Source organism: Malaclemys terrapin, chromosome 7 (assembly GCF_027887155.1).
Source record: "Malaclemys terrapin pileata isolate rMalTer1 chromosome 7, rMalTer1.hap1, whole genome shotgun sequence".
Classification (NCBI taxonomy): Eukaryota; Metazoa; Chordata; order Testudines; family Emydidae; genus Malaclemys; species Malaclemys terrapin.
Window position 1 is genome coordinate 4,279,243 of NC_071511.1, and position 16,233 is coordinate 4,295,475.

At 42.4% G+C, this 16,233-nt stretch overlaps 1 protein-coding gene across 6 annotated transcripts in view; it reads left to right on the forward strand.

Moving 5' to 3' along the window:
* Positions 1-16,233, forward strand: part of PTPRG (protein tyrosine phosphatase receptor type G) — a 605,523-nt gene that overhangs the window by 486,270 nt on the left and 103,020 nt on the right. For 4 of the 6 annotated variants that reach the window (XM_054036350.1, XM_054036347.1, XM_054036349.1 and 1 more), the window contains exons 9-12: positions 4,410-4,594; positions 6,698-6,806; positions 9,544-9,593; positions 12,349-13,276. In XM_054036350.1, coding sequence (XP_053892325.1) covers positions 4,410-4,594; positions 6,698-6,806; positions 9,544-9,593; positions 12,349-13,276 — 1,272 coding nt within the window. The remainder of the gene's footprint in view (positions 1-4,409; positions 4,595-6,697; positions 6,807-9,543; positions 9,594-12,348; positions 13,277-16,233) is intronic. The other 2 variants (XM_054036352.1, XM_054036351.1) reach the window with 1 other exon arrangement.

Genomic DNA, 16,233 nt, shown 5'->3' on the forward strand with positions numbered 1-16,233 from the left:
TGGAGGTTGCATAGCCAAATACAACGTAGAAATTAAATGAAGGGAGAGATGAGTGTGGAGATGTTACATTAATTTTATTTGTTCCAGACCATTTGAATGCTTTTAATATGAAGGAAATAATTCTCTGTTGTGTGGCTGACCTAGATGGTGCTGGAGATTAAGCATATGACTGTGTTGTGCTTTGCTGTGGCGGTGTGCAAGGGTGGACAGGGTGCAGAACTCCCCCCATGAGTGCAAGGGGAAAGCAGAATCTCTCCATAGTTCAGCGAAAGCTAGGGGAAGGAGGCCAGCCGTAAACCTCATTTTTCTCAGGGGGGCCATGATCTGCAGTGCAGAGGCTGTGTCTAGTCCCCAGGAAACCACCACAAATGCTGCCATCAGCTCTAGACGTCAGCTGGGGTTGAACAGTGTTTCAGATCAGAGCAGCCAAGTGCACTCAGAGCTCCTTCCCTTAGCTCGACCCCCTCTCAGCCTCCCCCTACAGCCGTTTCGCAGAGGACATGGAAGGCAGACACTTTTTCTGTTTTTTCTTGTTGCACCAGCCCAGAGAGGAAGAGATGGTCCAGTTAGGGTAATAGCTGAGAACTTGGAAGACATGACTTTGATTCCTGGCTTCACCACAGACTACCTGTGTGACCTTGGGCACATCACTTACCTCCCTGTGCCTCAGTTCCCCATCTGTAAACTGTGGATAATAACACTGCCTGCCTCATGGGGTATTGTGGGGGGTGTTGCATTATAGACTGTGAGGAGCTCAGATACTACTGTGCTGGGAGCCATATTTAAGAGACATTTGTCCTGAAATGAGGACTGGCTGTGGTGGTTTTGTGTTGTAACAATTCCAAGACCTAATACTCTCTTTATCACTGCCTATCATGCTGACCAATATTGTCTCATTGTTACTTTGCCTTCCCTGTCTGTCTGTCTGTCTCTTGTCTTATACTTAGCTTGTAAGATCTCTGGGATGGGACGCATCTTTTCTTCTGTGTCAGTACAGTGCCTAGCACCATGGGGTCCCAGTCCATGACTCGGGCTACGGTAATATAAGTAATAATAATGGCTGAATCTGAAGGAAAGGCATGGTAGTATTTTCTCTAAAAACAGCTGAGATCTATGATTTCAATGTCAAATGGCTTTTTTAAAGAAATCATCAGTTCACTGGCTTGTTTGCTCATTTAGCCTGAAAATTTTTTGTTTCTTTTCAATGTATTCTGTTTCAATCCAGAGCAACATACAAACATTTTTTCCTCTCTGCATTTGTATTTGTCCTTCAGCTTTACACTTTGCAAAATCTATGGGGGCTCCTTAGCGTCCTAAAATATGGTTTAAAAAAATCCAGAATCTGTGAATCTTCTCCTTCCTAAAATGCAAGACACACACAATATGGAAAGGAAAATTGGCTCTCTAGAAAATGCAGATAGCTTTATAAACAGTCCAATCGTTATGTACTTTTTCACTCCTTTCAGACATTTGCTACATTATGTACTGTTCTAATTAAATCATCAAATTGAATTATCAGATCAAATGTTTTTGATTCCATTGTGTCCTGAACAGGTTTTGTTAAATTAATAAAATTTCATTTTATAAACAAAAAGGGGGGGGGGAAATCCTATTTTTCCCATTCATCAATCCAGAAACCTTCAAAATAGATACTGATTAGGAAATGCTAGTTAGTATGTAATCATAAAGCATTCTTCCCTTGTGCCTGAGAATAATTGGAACAAAGTCCTATTAAATCATAAACTTTGTGAATATTCTTTACTGTGAAAGAGCAGCATTGTGAATTCAGTGTCCTTCTAGCGGGCCAGGGCCCTGATTTTCCAACCATTCTATGGCTGGATTCAACAGAGCCTTTTAGAGTATGTGTTAGTGAAATCAGTGATGGCATTAGAGCGATTAAAGTCATGCACTCTGCTTAACTGGATCGGGGTTCAGGTGCAAACAATGGCAGCACAGTGGCTGCGGGATCCCTGTCAGGCTCTTATGCATAAGTCTCTAAACGATGAATCAACAAATGCTAAAGGGACATTACAAACATTTGGGGCCTGTTGAGCCTGTTGTCCCTTTATTTTATGTCTCATGTGAAGGTTACCGGAGAATTGCTTTTTAAATCAATTCCTGCTGCAGTAAAACAAACTCCAAGGAGGCCTTGATGGGGCTTCTTTGGGATTAACCACTACTTAACTGGACAATGTGTTGGGTGCTGATTGACACAAGATCTGAGCATGCTCCCAGTTCCAATAGGCTTTGAATTGAATGGAACGATAAAGCAAGTATGGTATTTTGGAGAATAACACTTTTATGGCAAAGGTGTTAATTAAATATTTGTTACGATATATGGAAATAAGTGTTCAGTGTGAAAATCTCCATGGAAAGGGGTGAACATAGAGAGACTTGCCTGTGGAACTGGCTATCACAGCTATGTCTGGACAGTCATTAAGGGGATTGTGTGGGTTAAGTGCTCTCTTTTTCTCTGGATCGGAATTAAATAGCCCCATTGGACACTGGATAGAGTCAAACCTACCGGAGATTCTTGTGTTGCAGAAAAACTGCAGAAAGGGGAAGTTAATGCATAGGTCTCCATCTAAACTAGCCCACACTTAGTAGATGGAACGTGAGCCCCAGGCAGCCGGTAGGGCTAAATGTTGAAAAAACAGGGCACCAGTAGGAGAGAGGAACAGGTACTACGCTCAGAGGAGAAAGACAGAGGCCAAGGGTGAGAGAGAAGAGTTCTTGGGAACAGTGACTTAGTGGTGTCCTAACTGGGGTTTCTGGAAATGGCATTGGTGCAGTTTTGGCCACCTCCATTCAAAGTAATCAGGACATTTGTAAATAGGCAAATTACACTTGAAACTGCCACGAGTTTGACTTGCCAGTTTTTTGTTGGGGGAAAGTCTACTGCCACACATCAATTATTCACAAACGTGTCTCAAAAAGACAACAAGGTTCTGTTCTCTCATTTTGCACCCATTCGTTATAAAATGAGGGTGACAAATGCATGGGATACATTTAACAGGGCCATCCCACTGGAAATACTGGAGATGCACATGCTTATCCATTTGCAGCACGTTTTTATTTATAAACCACGGGTGTTTGGTAATGCAGCAGCACACGACATGGCCAGACAGGAAACCCAGCTCTGGAAATAGACTTCGTTTTCTCTTCAATGCAGCTGCAACTCTTCAGGAGTAAAATGTTTGTATGTGTACATGCAGGGAGCAAACTTAAGGCAGGTGTGGGGAGGATAATATTGGAAACAGTGCACAGGCTTACTGGCCTGGGTGACACCCTGAGCCTTTCCTGTCAGCAAAGACCAGATCCTTAGTCCCTGCTGAGTGGATTGAGGTACGACAGCATGCAATTCTTTGTGGCTCAAGGGTTATATTTGGAAAGAGGGGGTGAGAATCTGTCCTGAATTATATATTTTAATCACGTCCCTTTTCAAGCTTGGAAAATATATAGCCCTTATAGCGGGAGACCAGTATGTACTTTATAGATAGCATATTAGTGCCATCTAGTGTTCTCCATTAGTACGCCTTTAAATTTCAGTTATTAGACAAATATTTCCTCGAGCCATCCTGAATGGGCTGAGTTCTTTCATGCATAGCGCATACGCTGGATCAGTGCCCACACTCAGTCCTTTTCTTTTGTAGGCAGTTGAAATAACTAGCAGTTCAGCTCAAGCCAGGCCATTCCTAGGGTTTCCCTCCTGGACATTCCCCCCCTGTTACCGACATGCCCTTTCTTCCTTTTGTGACATTTGAATGACAAACAAGGTCTGTGTTTCCCTGCAAAGCAGGTGAAGAAGAGTATAAAATAGCCTTAGTTTATTATGCACTAGTGGGCATCAAAAAGAAACCATAGAGTGTCCCAGTAATAACTCCTAGCTCTGATATAGGGCATTGCATTTTCAAAGTGCTTTGCAAACATTAGCCAATTCTCCCAGCATCGTGTGAGGCAGGGAAGAATTATTGCTCCCATTTTAGGCATCAGGCAATTGTAATACAGGAAAGTTGCACAGGGAAATTAAGACCCAAAGGTTTAAAAGGGCACTGAGCACTTTTGGGTGTGCAGAACTCTCAACGTGCGGAGGGTGAGATATGTAGGCACCTGCGGGGAGTGAAGATTTGGTGCTCATTTGTAAAATAAATAATTGGGCCTATGCAACTTGCCCAAGGCCACAGACATAATGGGCCCTATTGTCTGTTATCTCTTTCCTGCACTTGGCACAGGAAAGCAACTGGAAGTGGTTTAAATCCCATTGGTTTCAATGTAAAATAGAGTAAAATATTACAGAACTTGTGTAAGTGTGTCAAAAATCTGGCTTTTTAATGTTATATGCAATTATTCTCCTATTTGGTTTCTCTCTGTTCTTCAGGAGAGCTTCATATCTGATCCTTTTTGTTTAGTTTGCAGTACTCCCCCGGTCAACATGAAAGTGCAGCCTGTGAACAGAACAGCCTTGCTAGTAACTTGGAACCAACCAGAGATCATCTACCACCCTCCCATTATGAACTACATGATCTCCTACAGCTGGACTAAAAATGAAGATGAAAAAGAGAAGACTTTCACCAAGGACAGTGACAAGGACCTGGTAAAACTACAGCATCAGCAATTGACCTTAGTCTTAAGCTAGCCTTATACTATACTTTCCTCAGTAGGAGAAGGTGGGGTACGAAAGCATTTGTTCTGTTTAAATGAACAGTTAGTTTTTTAAATTGCAATGGATTGCTTTTCACACATTCAGTGCTAGTTGAATTCTACATAGCACATCGCCCAGTATACCAGAGTGTTAATTTATCATTCACATGGTGGGCACAAAGGGAAATGGGTAGGCAGGTATTTTTTTTTATATACTGCAATTGAAAACTACCTGGCTTGGGAACTAGCTCCACTCACTCTGAAAAGCTTTTTGGCTTATGTGCAACTCACTGGTTTCACAGTAAGGACTGATCATGCAAAATCTATTACTGGACCAGTGCTTCCCACAGTGCATAGCCCATTGAAGACTATTGGGATGTCCCTGGTAGTGTTTGCAAGATCAGGGCCTGGGAGCTGGGGATGCAGTGGCCCAGGCTGCAGTATTAAAAAGGAAGTGTGCCGTAGATTTCACTGCTGATGAGATAATAGAGGGAAGGGCAGAACAGTTTAGGTGAATGTGGAAATACCAATCCACCAGCTCCATTTAAGATTGGATCTGTTTGTCATTCTTGTCTAAATGGAAGCAAATACTGTACTAGTCTTTAACATTCTTTGCATATAAAATCAAAGTTATATATTCAGGTTTGAAAGGCCTCCGTTTATTGTTAATCAAAGGAAGTCTCTGGAATAAGGAAATCAGTAATTGTATATGCACATGAAAATGCAGCCGCGCTGAGAGAAATTCCTAATGACTGTTATTTTTTTTCAAATACGCAGTCCTCTGGGCCCATTCAATCAGTTATAGAATAATACTTCTCTTATTCCTTCAGATGAAGATTCTTTTACTTCATTTCCATTTATATTTTCAATTTCCCCACTAGACATTGTTATCTAGGTCACATTAGGGAGTGATGTACTTCATGAAATCAGAGAGGAATCTATTGAAAGACACTCAAGGTTATGAAGGTTGTGATGTATTGTAACCTCTCTCGTCATAACGTCACATGCTTAAGGGATATTTTTCCATCAGTAATGAGGATGGAGTATGTTAAACAGCAGAAACAATTTGGGCACAAATACAGAGTCTTTTTTTTATATAAAAACAACAAAATCTGCAGGAAATTCAATGAAGTGATAGCTTGAAGTAAATGGCAATGAACCCAGCTCTGGAAAAGGGGGTTGGAGGTAAAGGATTCAGCCAAAGTTTAGATTAGGGCCAAGAGAGAGGGGCTTGGCAGAAAAACAGCCTTTGACAATGAAATATAATTTACTGTCAACGTACTTGTACTGTGGCAGAGGGAATTGGGAAGTCCAATTGCTTGAGACATTTGAAACTAGACTAGAAGATAGCGCACTTGCCTTGCAAATGACCCACGCTGATACTCAGTGCAGTTATCTTCCTCTGCAGAAGGCCCAGAGAGGAGCAATTGCTGGCAAAAAGGGGACTGAGGAGCACTCAGAGAGTGCATGAATGGCTGGGTAGCCAGGCAGCATCTCCAGAACATCCATGTGCATATTCAAATACTCACATTGTAACAGTGATGGTGGGCTGGAAAGTGATTCCCAGCGCAGGGCAGAGTGGGGGCAAATTGCCCCCATCAACCTGCTGTTCATTGCAGAGTAAAGCACCTGGCCTAGGTACTGTGGTGGTTGGTAGCTCTATGTTCATATCCGGGTTGGTGGGAAACACCCTTTTCTCCCCCACCACATTTTTTTATTTTAATTTTTAAAAGATCAAGTAACTTGTTTGCAGTTTTTTGAGCAGTAAGGAGTAGCAAACATGTATGTTAGTGTGGTAGCTAATGCATCCTGGGTGAAATTCTCCCCTGTGCAGAGCTAGCACAAGGTCTGTGCACCACTTAAGTGCCGCTAAAGTCCAGCAGCTTACGTAATGCATGGGCCAGCAGCTGGACCTCTGCCGAAGAGTTAATGTCGCCCTCTAGAAATGGTCTTGACTGCATGTTCTATGTTAGCACAGTGCTCTGTATTGTACAAATTGATCATGGAGAGCCCTTTGGGGGGGAAAATCTGAATAATATCTATTTCTTTTAAACAGAAAGCCATCATTAGCCATGTCTCACCTGACATCCTTTATCTGTTCAGAGTTCAAGCAGTTTGCCGAAATGATATGCGTAGTGACTTTAGCCAGACAATGCTCTTTCAAGGTAAAAAAAAATATATATATATATATATATATATATCTGTTTAAAATTATGGGATTTTTTTTTCCTGCTTAGTATTCTTTTGCTGACCAAAATGTGTACATAGAATAATATTACAAGGGGTCTGAGTGTTATAAACGGTGCTAATTTCCAACTCTGATCAGCTGAGGTTAGCAGAACATTCATTCAAAAGAGAAGGGCTCCTTGGCAGACTCTTCTCAGTGATAGGTTGTCAGCTCCTGTAATTACTTCCCATCTCCCGCTGAGTGATCCTTTAGAACCTGGATCTGATGATCTCCAGCGCATATTGCAAGTCCCTTTTATTAGTCCAGGTTTTCCAGGAGAAGGCTATGAGACTCCTTTGTTGGTCTTGTACCAATTTGTTCATTTTATTTTGTTTAATTAGTATGTTTAAATTTTGTATCTGAGTTTAGAGCATGCTTGTTGGTGCCTTTTAGAAATCTGACTGAATATAAATATATGTAACCTTATTTGAAATCAGCCTTTCGCTACCTAATTTAAAAAATGAATCAAAGGTAGCATAGCCCACTGATGTGGACCATGAGAATTACTGTAGCTGTAATCCACATGTAGCAAGGATTAGGTCTGGTTAGTGTCTGTATGGGATGAAGGAAGGCCCAATCTTACCACAACAACAGTGTGGACAGATTCTTACTCCTGAACAGTCTCACTGATTACCAAAACAAAGATATTTTAACTCACTGATATAAATTGTGTGTCACACTCTCATCTCTCATCCATTTCCACTTCAGTGACTCTGAGTAGTGTGATAAGTCAGAGACCAGGAATACAACTTATTGATAAAAATTATAAATCCTAGTCCTAAGAAAAAGCAAAGAGTTAAATTACTTGAGTCAGAAGTTATCTATTAAATTAACAGAGACATTTTTAAGGGTGACCTTTGGAGAAATATGTGGGGTTCAAACATAGTTAATCTGATAATCCTCAACAGCTGAAACTGTCTATGAAAAGTCAGGCAACGGACACGATTCATTTCTCAGATCCACAAGGTGCCGATTTTGCCTCTGGTCCTGGGGGGACCAGACAGCAACTATGAAAAATGGGGACGGGGGTAGGGGATAATAGGCGCCTATATAAGACAGAGCCCCGAATATCGGGACTGTCTCTATAAAATCAGGATATCTGGTCATCCCACTTCCAGTATTATGTTCTCACTGCAAGTGCCTCATTATCTATCACCAGTGTGGAAGGGGAGGTTCTATCATATCTCATATCATACAGATGTATGCTGTACACTTCTATCAGATCTAATAAATGTATGCTGTACACTTCTCTGTGGTATCTGAGTGCCTGGATCTGTGGGGAGAGTTTTGATCTTTGTTTTAAGTGCCCAACAGGATCAGAAGTTTGTGTACCGGGGACCTTTCATCTCAGCTCTTTAAGCTAAGGACGAAAGGGACTGAACCACTGAAACGTGACCATGATACTCATTTGATTATAGGCAAAAGAGCCTTCCCAATTACACTAAGAGATCTATAATGGAGGCTACACACACACCAGTATGGCAATGGCAGATGTTGATGTGCTTCCCTCCTTAGCCATTCCCCCTCCCCCCTCCAAAAAAGTAGGGCAAGTTCTTCCAGTTTTACACTGGCTCCAGAATCTAAATTTTAAAATAACTCCTCAGAAGGTATCATCACACTATATCTTGCTGGTTGGAATTGTTTGGCTGTTTATGCTCATGCTAGCCTGCGTTCTTCTAGAAGTTTAAGCTGATAGAAACTTCAGATTGGTGGTGTGTATATGTGTGAGAGGGGGAACAGTACACTGGGATGGTTAATATGTAATTTAATTTGTCTAGCAGATGATTACAATTTATATTTCCTTCACCCTTTACAAACTAGTAATTATAAATAAATAAGACAACAAGAAAAACCCTGTTTTGTGATGGCTGGCAGTGTTTTAAAGTATTTTATTAAAGTTTTATTTTGAAACATTGCTCACTCACATACACACTCTAAACAAACGGTAAACACGTACCTAATTACAAACAATACACAGCATGTGGCATGACAGATGAACCTGAAATACATTTCTCCCCCACTGTCACAAAAAACAACTTGAGGGATGTAGAATTGCTTACGACAAACCCAATTCCTTAACTTTAGCCAGTCTAATATTAATTCTGAATACCAGGGACTAGAGTCTGATTTCATTTATATCAGCCTAAATTGAGATGAACACAGCTGTAATATGTTTTAAGGTCAGTAGACATTATGATCGTTTAGTCCAACCTGCTGCATAACTGGGCCATAGATTTTCACCTAACTTGTGGGTGAGTAAGAACATATATTTTATGGCTCAGTAGGCAAAGGCCAACATTTTCAAAGCCAAGTGGTTAATATAAGGCTTGTAAATCCATATTTAGGCACTAATATGGATTTAGATGAATAACTTCAGGCACCTTACCTTAAAAATCTTGGCCTGACTCTCAGTTTACACAGGAGTAATTGGGACCAGAATTGGGATTTGGTTGTACATATCAGGCCACTTCAGACATTTTTTACTGGTCTGTGGTTACCATCTTATACACCAGCCACTGTTTCCTCTATAGTAATCCCTAGGCACACTCAGTAGCAATGGATCTCAAGGTTTTGAAATTTTTAGATGCCTTTAATTTCTGAGAAATTATTTAGCAAGAATAACTGCATTTTTTCAGCTTCATAACCCATGTAAAAATTATCCTTTTGTTTCCCAGCTAACACTACTCGAATATTCGAGGGGACCAGAATTGTTAAAACAGGAGTGGTAAGTACTGGACATAAATCAGTGCAGCAAATTTAAAAGCAGTTGTAAATTGTGCCATAATACCCACCAGGTGGCAGCATAATGTTGTAAATCTACTGCAGTTATTTGGGAGGGTGTTACTTTATTTAAATCCAGAGCAAAAGCTTTAATAGCCTGTTGCCACACATGGAATAGCTTTATAGCTTCATGATTCTGTAAGCTTTCTTTGGAGAGAAAATATGTAATCCTAATGACGACTGGGAATATGCTTAATTTCTTTTAATAATTAAATGAACAGAGAGGTTCATGCAGTAGGAGCCAGGCAATGTTTTGGCATATGGCATCTGCAGTCTTCCAATGCCGTGGAAATATCTACTTTTGTGTACATTAGGCCTTAGCAAATTATTTATTTTAATTCTTTATTTCATGTTACTTGAGGCTGTAAGTATTAACTAAGGTGAACTTTCAACAGCTCTTCTAATTTCATATTCCAAAATCCAGAAAGTACAATAAGCGAATATATTTTACACCACTTAAAAATGCCCAGTTTTAGTTCTGAAAGAACATAGTTATGTTCAGTGCTGTAATGTCAATCACATTTATGGAATTCATATTAGAGAACATAGGCTAAGTGCTTTATTTCTGGTTTCACTCAGTCCCATTCTGAATGGTAATACCCCAGTAACACAGGCTCGAACAAGAATGATTAACATTTTTCACGGATAATGTAGAGATGTACAAAATCTGCTGCCAACTTTTACTTCGTCGGCCCAGCTCTGAGACTAACGGCGAATGCCAGAGAAAAGCACATTTCTCAAAGCTATAGAGGTTCAAATTGATAAGCATCCAGAAGTTCAGATGCTTATTTAAAGTTTGAGCTCAAGATCTCAGAAGAACAGGCTCTCCCTTGAGATCTCCAGTTCTTTGTGATTGCAGCTGGGTCAGACAGAACATGAGAGCAGTCTTTCTTGTTGTGCTGCAGCATTTCAACTTCCTGGCCTGGCGGAAAACAGGAATAGCAAGGGGATGCAGAGTATTATGACTAAATGTACTCAGCTTTTAAAACTCTAAAAATATTTGGGGCTGTAGACATTTTATGGTTTGGGTGAAGGTTCAGATCAGTGCCTATGTTTCCCATTAACAGAAGTATTGGGAGCATAAGCTTCGTGGGTAAGAACCTCACTTCTTCAGATGCAAGACTTGCATCTGAAGAAGTGAGGTTCTTACCCACGAAAGCTTATGCTCCCAATACTTCTGTTAGTCTTAAAGGTGCCACAGGACCCTCTGTTGCTTTTTACAGATTCAAACTAACACGGCTACCCCTCTGATGTTAGCTGTCCCTCATAAATGCATTTGCAGCATAACCTCCACTTTATTTTTGTTGATTGAACTGGTAACGTGAAGCGTAAGTGCAGCATGGTCTAGTGGCCTGAGCACAGAACTCAATTCTAATCCCGGCTCTTCCACAGAATTATTCTGTGTCTTTGGACAAATCAGTGAACATCGGCGTCTTTAGGATAATCACCACTACAGACAGCCACGGTAACAGCGAACTTCATCTAATGGTTTTCAGACGTTTAGCCAGGGTTTATTCTGGATAGATCGTGTGTGTACAAAGTTAATCGTTTTAGGGTTGCTGATCATCTTGCAGTACAGCCCCAGTAGCTGCAACTCTGGGTCACAATTCAGCCCCTGCTTCCCCCTAGCTGCATGGGGGAAATAAACTGTGCCGGCCCTTTTCCTGCCACAGCTTGTTGCTCTCCCTCCCCCCCGCGCCGCCGCTCTGAGTTGAGAAGGCAGAGTGCGTTGGGCAGGATGGGTAGAAGCAACTTGTGGTGATGACTAAGGGCTGGTGATGGTGGTAGCCAGCTCAGGGCAATAAGGAGGCCCTGCATGCCCTCGTACTGCCCTGCATGGTGCACAGCCAGGGTCTCAGTTGAGATCTTTTGAAGGATGATGATGCCAAACTGTGCCATAGTGACAAACCTTAGCAGAATAACGCCAACCTGTGCAGGGTAACGAACAAAATTAGGAAATAATAGGAACTGAGACCCCAATCCTGCAATCAGATCTGTATGGAAGGACCCCAGGACTCTGTGAGAGCAAGGGGTGCCCCAGGTTTGGATCCGATTGCAGGAACTGGGCTCATTATTACAAAATTAGGGGCATTATAGTAGCTCCTGCAACACAGCTTTTATTTGAAGGTAAAATGTACATGATTTCACATTTTAAACATTTTTTAGTCTATGGTTTAGAGAATTGGCATAATGAAAGTCATTAAACTTTTAAAAAGTATACTCCCCCCCCCCCCCCCCAAAAAAAAAAAAAAGAAATATTCTTCAAAAGTCACTAAGGAAGGGGAGAGGTCAAGTATAAAACGAAGATAAGAGTAATAAGATATTGCTCTAATTGTTGTTTGGAAATGGCAAATGCAAGAACGTTTACTCCTCTTGGGAATGTGTACACTGCAGTCAGAGGTGTCTCTGCAGCTGGTGTAGACATAACTCGCGATCACTTTGATCTAGCTAGATCAAAGCGAGCTCGAGTAACAGTAGCAGTGAAGCCGTGGCACCTACCCAGGGTCCCATATGGGGTTGTACAGTATGTGTACATCAAAACTAACTCGAGAATGTGTACGTGGTCTGGGATCACACCTGAATGCATTGTAGACATAATCTGTGTCATTTGCCATGTGACTTTTTAATGCTTGTGCTTGTGCTGTTTCTGGGTAGATTTGACTCCAGTTTGTATAAATATACTTGTCTCATTTGAACAGAATAATGGGCAGAATGGAGTGTTTGGAAAGAAAAAGAAAACAAAAGGAAAAAAGAGCCGAGGTAGCATATCAGTGACCCCTACTGACACTCTCTCTGGTGTGTTTTCTTCCCATGTCCCCTCTGGTGATCGCTTCAAGCCTACAGCTTCTCCTGCTTCTTCAGCTGACATGGCTCCCATCAGTTCTGGATCTTCTACCTGGACTTCTTCTGGTCTTCCTTTCTCCTTTGTTTCAATGGCAACTGGAATGGGACCTTCATCCAGTGGAAGCCAAGCAACAGTGGCCTCCGTGGTGACCAGCACATTGCTTGCCGGCCTTGGGTTTAGTGGTGGCGGTATTTCCTCCTTTCCTAGCACTGTGTGGCCAGCCCGCCTTCCTAGTGCTGCTTCTACCAGCAAACAGTCAGTTAGGCCGGTGCTTACAACTCCTGAGGCTTTATCTTCCCCAGGACCGGACAGTGATTCCGCGCTGACGAAAGACAATGAAGGAGCAGAGGAAGGAGAAAAGGATGAGAAGAGTGAAAGTGAGGATGGCGAAAGGGAACATGATGAAGAGGGAGAAAAGGATTCGGAAAAGAAAGAGAAGAGTGCAGTGACAGAGGCTGCCGAGGTACAAAATAACACTGAGACCACACTAACGACCATTTCCCCTAACAGAACTGTAGAGGAGGAAGGAAATAAAACCATACCTGGTCAAGAGCAAAACATTTTCCCAACAGATAAGAGTCCTGAAGAAGAGAGGGTTACTGAAACAGACACTCGGCCCCAACCTGTTCCCTCCACCCAAGTGCCACCAGCATTCACAAATGAACATTATGAAGGGCAAATTCCAAAGGGACCAGAGACAACATCAAGAAAAGCTTTTCCCAATGACCGCAGGTTTCCAGAGGAAAATCCATCCGATAACAGATTCATCACCATTAACCCAGGTGAGTGATCCTGGGGGAGGGATGAGTGGGAATTGTGTTTACTTCCTTGTTTCAGATTCCGTTGAAAAAGCTATAGGGACCAGATTTCTCACTGACTGACACCCCACACGATCCCATTAGCAGCAATAGGGTAAATCAGTGCAGGACTCAGCCCACAAATGATGTTAGAACTCTGGGGGTGGGGTGGGGTGGGGGGGAAATACCCAGGGGAGGGAGGTTATTGTGTTAGGAAATTACCCAGCCTCCAATTAAAAATGTGTGCTTCGAGCTGAAAAATGAAGTTTGGCAAGAAATTAGCCTCCAATATGGTTGGCTGCTTTTAGGAGTTTTGTTGTTAGAAATTAATATAGCTAACTATAACTGTGAAATTATCTTTGAACAATGGCCGCTGTGTCTTATGCATATCTGTTTTTCATAAGACGTTTGTGACATACGCATACAGTTATTTTATTTATGCGTAAGGCTTTCACTGCTTAGCTCCAGCATATCTGGCTGGCTTCTTTCTCACCACGCACTCACAGGCCTCAATCCTCAAGACTGATCCACGTAGATGGTCCTTTATATTTCACAGAGTCCATGGAAGTTAAGGGGGTTCTGCACTGGTAGTGTCACGTGGATCCAATTACAAGGTTTACCTTGGTCTCCCTCTGAGGTTTTAATGAGATGACTGTCTGAGTGACTGTAAGATGATGTATGTTTGTTTGGTTTTTTTAAAAAATCACTGTTTATTTTTCAGAACTATAGTATGTTTAGTAATTTTGTTTTTCCAGCAAAGCTGTTGTGGAGTTAGAATACTGTGAAAAAGCATCTTAAATATTTATTTCTCTTTTACATTTATAAAGATTAAAATCCAGACCTTTTATGCTAAGTTACAGCTCAGAATCAATTTTCACGGCTAAATTTTAAAAAATCAAAGCCCCCAATCCTTAATGATTTTGTTATAGAAATGCTGATCCGACTCTAATGCTGCGACTCAGAACTGTTCTGCAAGAAAACAGATTAGCAGCAGTGGAGCGGTCATGCTCTAACCCCGGTTTTGCTGACATTTTTTATGCAGACTCTGCTGATTTTCTAGCTTTCTTTCTTCTACTCCATGGTCTCACATGGTGGTTTTCTTCAAAGTCAGCTCTTCCCACCATACATGCTTTAAAACACTTGCGTAGGCAGCCTGCCAGACCCACCTTACCATGTCTGCTTTTTGTCGGGATAAGCCTGTGCGCTCTGGCTTTTGCAGTGCTGAGTCGAAGCTCAAGGTCGTAAGAATTGGGCATAGTGGAATCTCACTTCGAGCCCACCTGGCTTGCTCTGTGAAGGCAAATCTGCCTCTTGAATAGAGGTATTGGGTTCTTCCCTCCCCTGCTTAGCAGTACCTAATGTCCTGATTTCCTCGACTGTCCAAATTTCATGTCCTTTGTGCAAGCTCTAGCAAAGAGCCTGATGGCTTACTGCCAGTGTAATGTAAATGAGAGAGGAAATGGACAGATGGCTCCGATGTCCATCAGAGGACATATGGTTTATTATCACATTAGTTTTTCTGGGGTGTGAGTAAGGGGGGGTTCAGAAAAGACGGGACCCATTGCAGAGTGTGAGGAAGGTGAGAAAACGCTAATGCACAGCCATATTTTATTATGGATAGGACTCACTAGTCTGACATGGCTTGCTCCCACTCTGTCTGGCACACGGAGAGCCCATATGCCTCGAGGAATCTCTGGAGGGAGGAAAGGAAGTAGCCGAGGTGCAGTCCAAGGAGTCCGGCATGGCTTCTGCTAATCAGTTATCAGGTCTGTGGGCATTGTTCACTTGGAAGTTGGCTGTGGGCTATCTGGAAAGACAAAACATGTAATGGATCTTCCTGGAGACCTGAGAAAAGGACAGTCAGCCTATAGAAGTCCCAGCCAATATGGTTCTAGGTTTTTCTATGCTGGCGTGAGGGAAGTGACATCTTGGAATCAGCTGTGTCCTTCATGTTCTGGCTCAGGATATCTATAAGGAGAAGTGTGTGAGTCAGACTTTAGAGCCAAAGTCTCCAGAGGAAGTTTTAGCCAGAGGAAGTGATGAGTGACAAAGTTTCCTGCCATCTCCCAAGCCAGAATCTTAATTGTCTCTCTGGTGGCATCACATACAAATTTGTTCAAGAACAGGGGGTGGTCTAGCTTCTTTTCAACTTCAGAGGCAGATGGTGTTAAGCTCCTAGGTCTTGAATCTGCAGAAGAGGAAACATGAAAGTGAACCTTGAGGGACATGCAGAGACCTTTAAGGGCCAATTCACACCATTTTCCTAAGTTAGAGTCCCCTTTTCTGTCCCTGGGCTCTGAGGGGGAAATGTTAGTCTCTAGCAGACCAGAGGATTTGTCACAAACTTAGTGACCATTGAGTCAATCTTTGGGAAGGACCAACACTTTTTTGCTGTGTCTTGAGGGAGTTTTGCAATGTTTGTCATAGCCCTGAGGGATGGAAGACTTAGAATCTGGATCCCTTTAAATATCTGTGTATCTTGGCTGAGAGGAAAAGGGTTATCCTTCAGCGTCTCCTCAGTGAAGTCCTCCTTCATGTCATCATGTGAACCTTTGTCCCAGTGGCCCCTTGAGGGACTGCAGAGGCCACTGGTTGCTTGCTAAGGGCAAGTTCCCCAGGAATTTGTTCAGTACGTTCAGATAATTGAAATTGACATGGCTGAGGAAGCCCGGCTCTTTCAAGGCAGAAGAGGAAAGGGAGAGAGCTCCCCTCCCTCTCAGGGAGCAATTCTGCACCTTTGGAAGCTTTCCTTTTTTTATCCTGATTTCCACATAGAGCACACAGGGGGTCGGGGTGAGGAATGGGAGGGGAGTCAGAGGCCGAAGAGGCAATGCCCAGCTGCGGGTGAGGGAAGAAGGGTAACCACGCGAATGGGAAGGGCGCTGGACTCCCGAGCACCCTGCCCTACTGTGAAAGAATCTCGGGATCAATCCCCTCCAGGA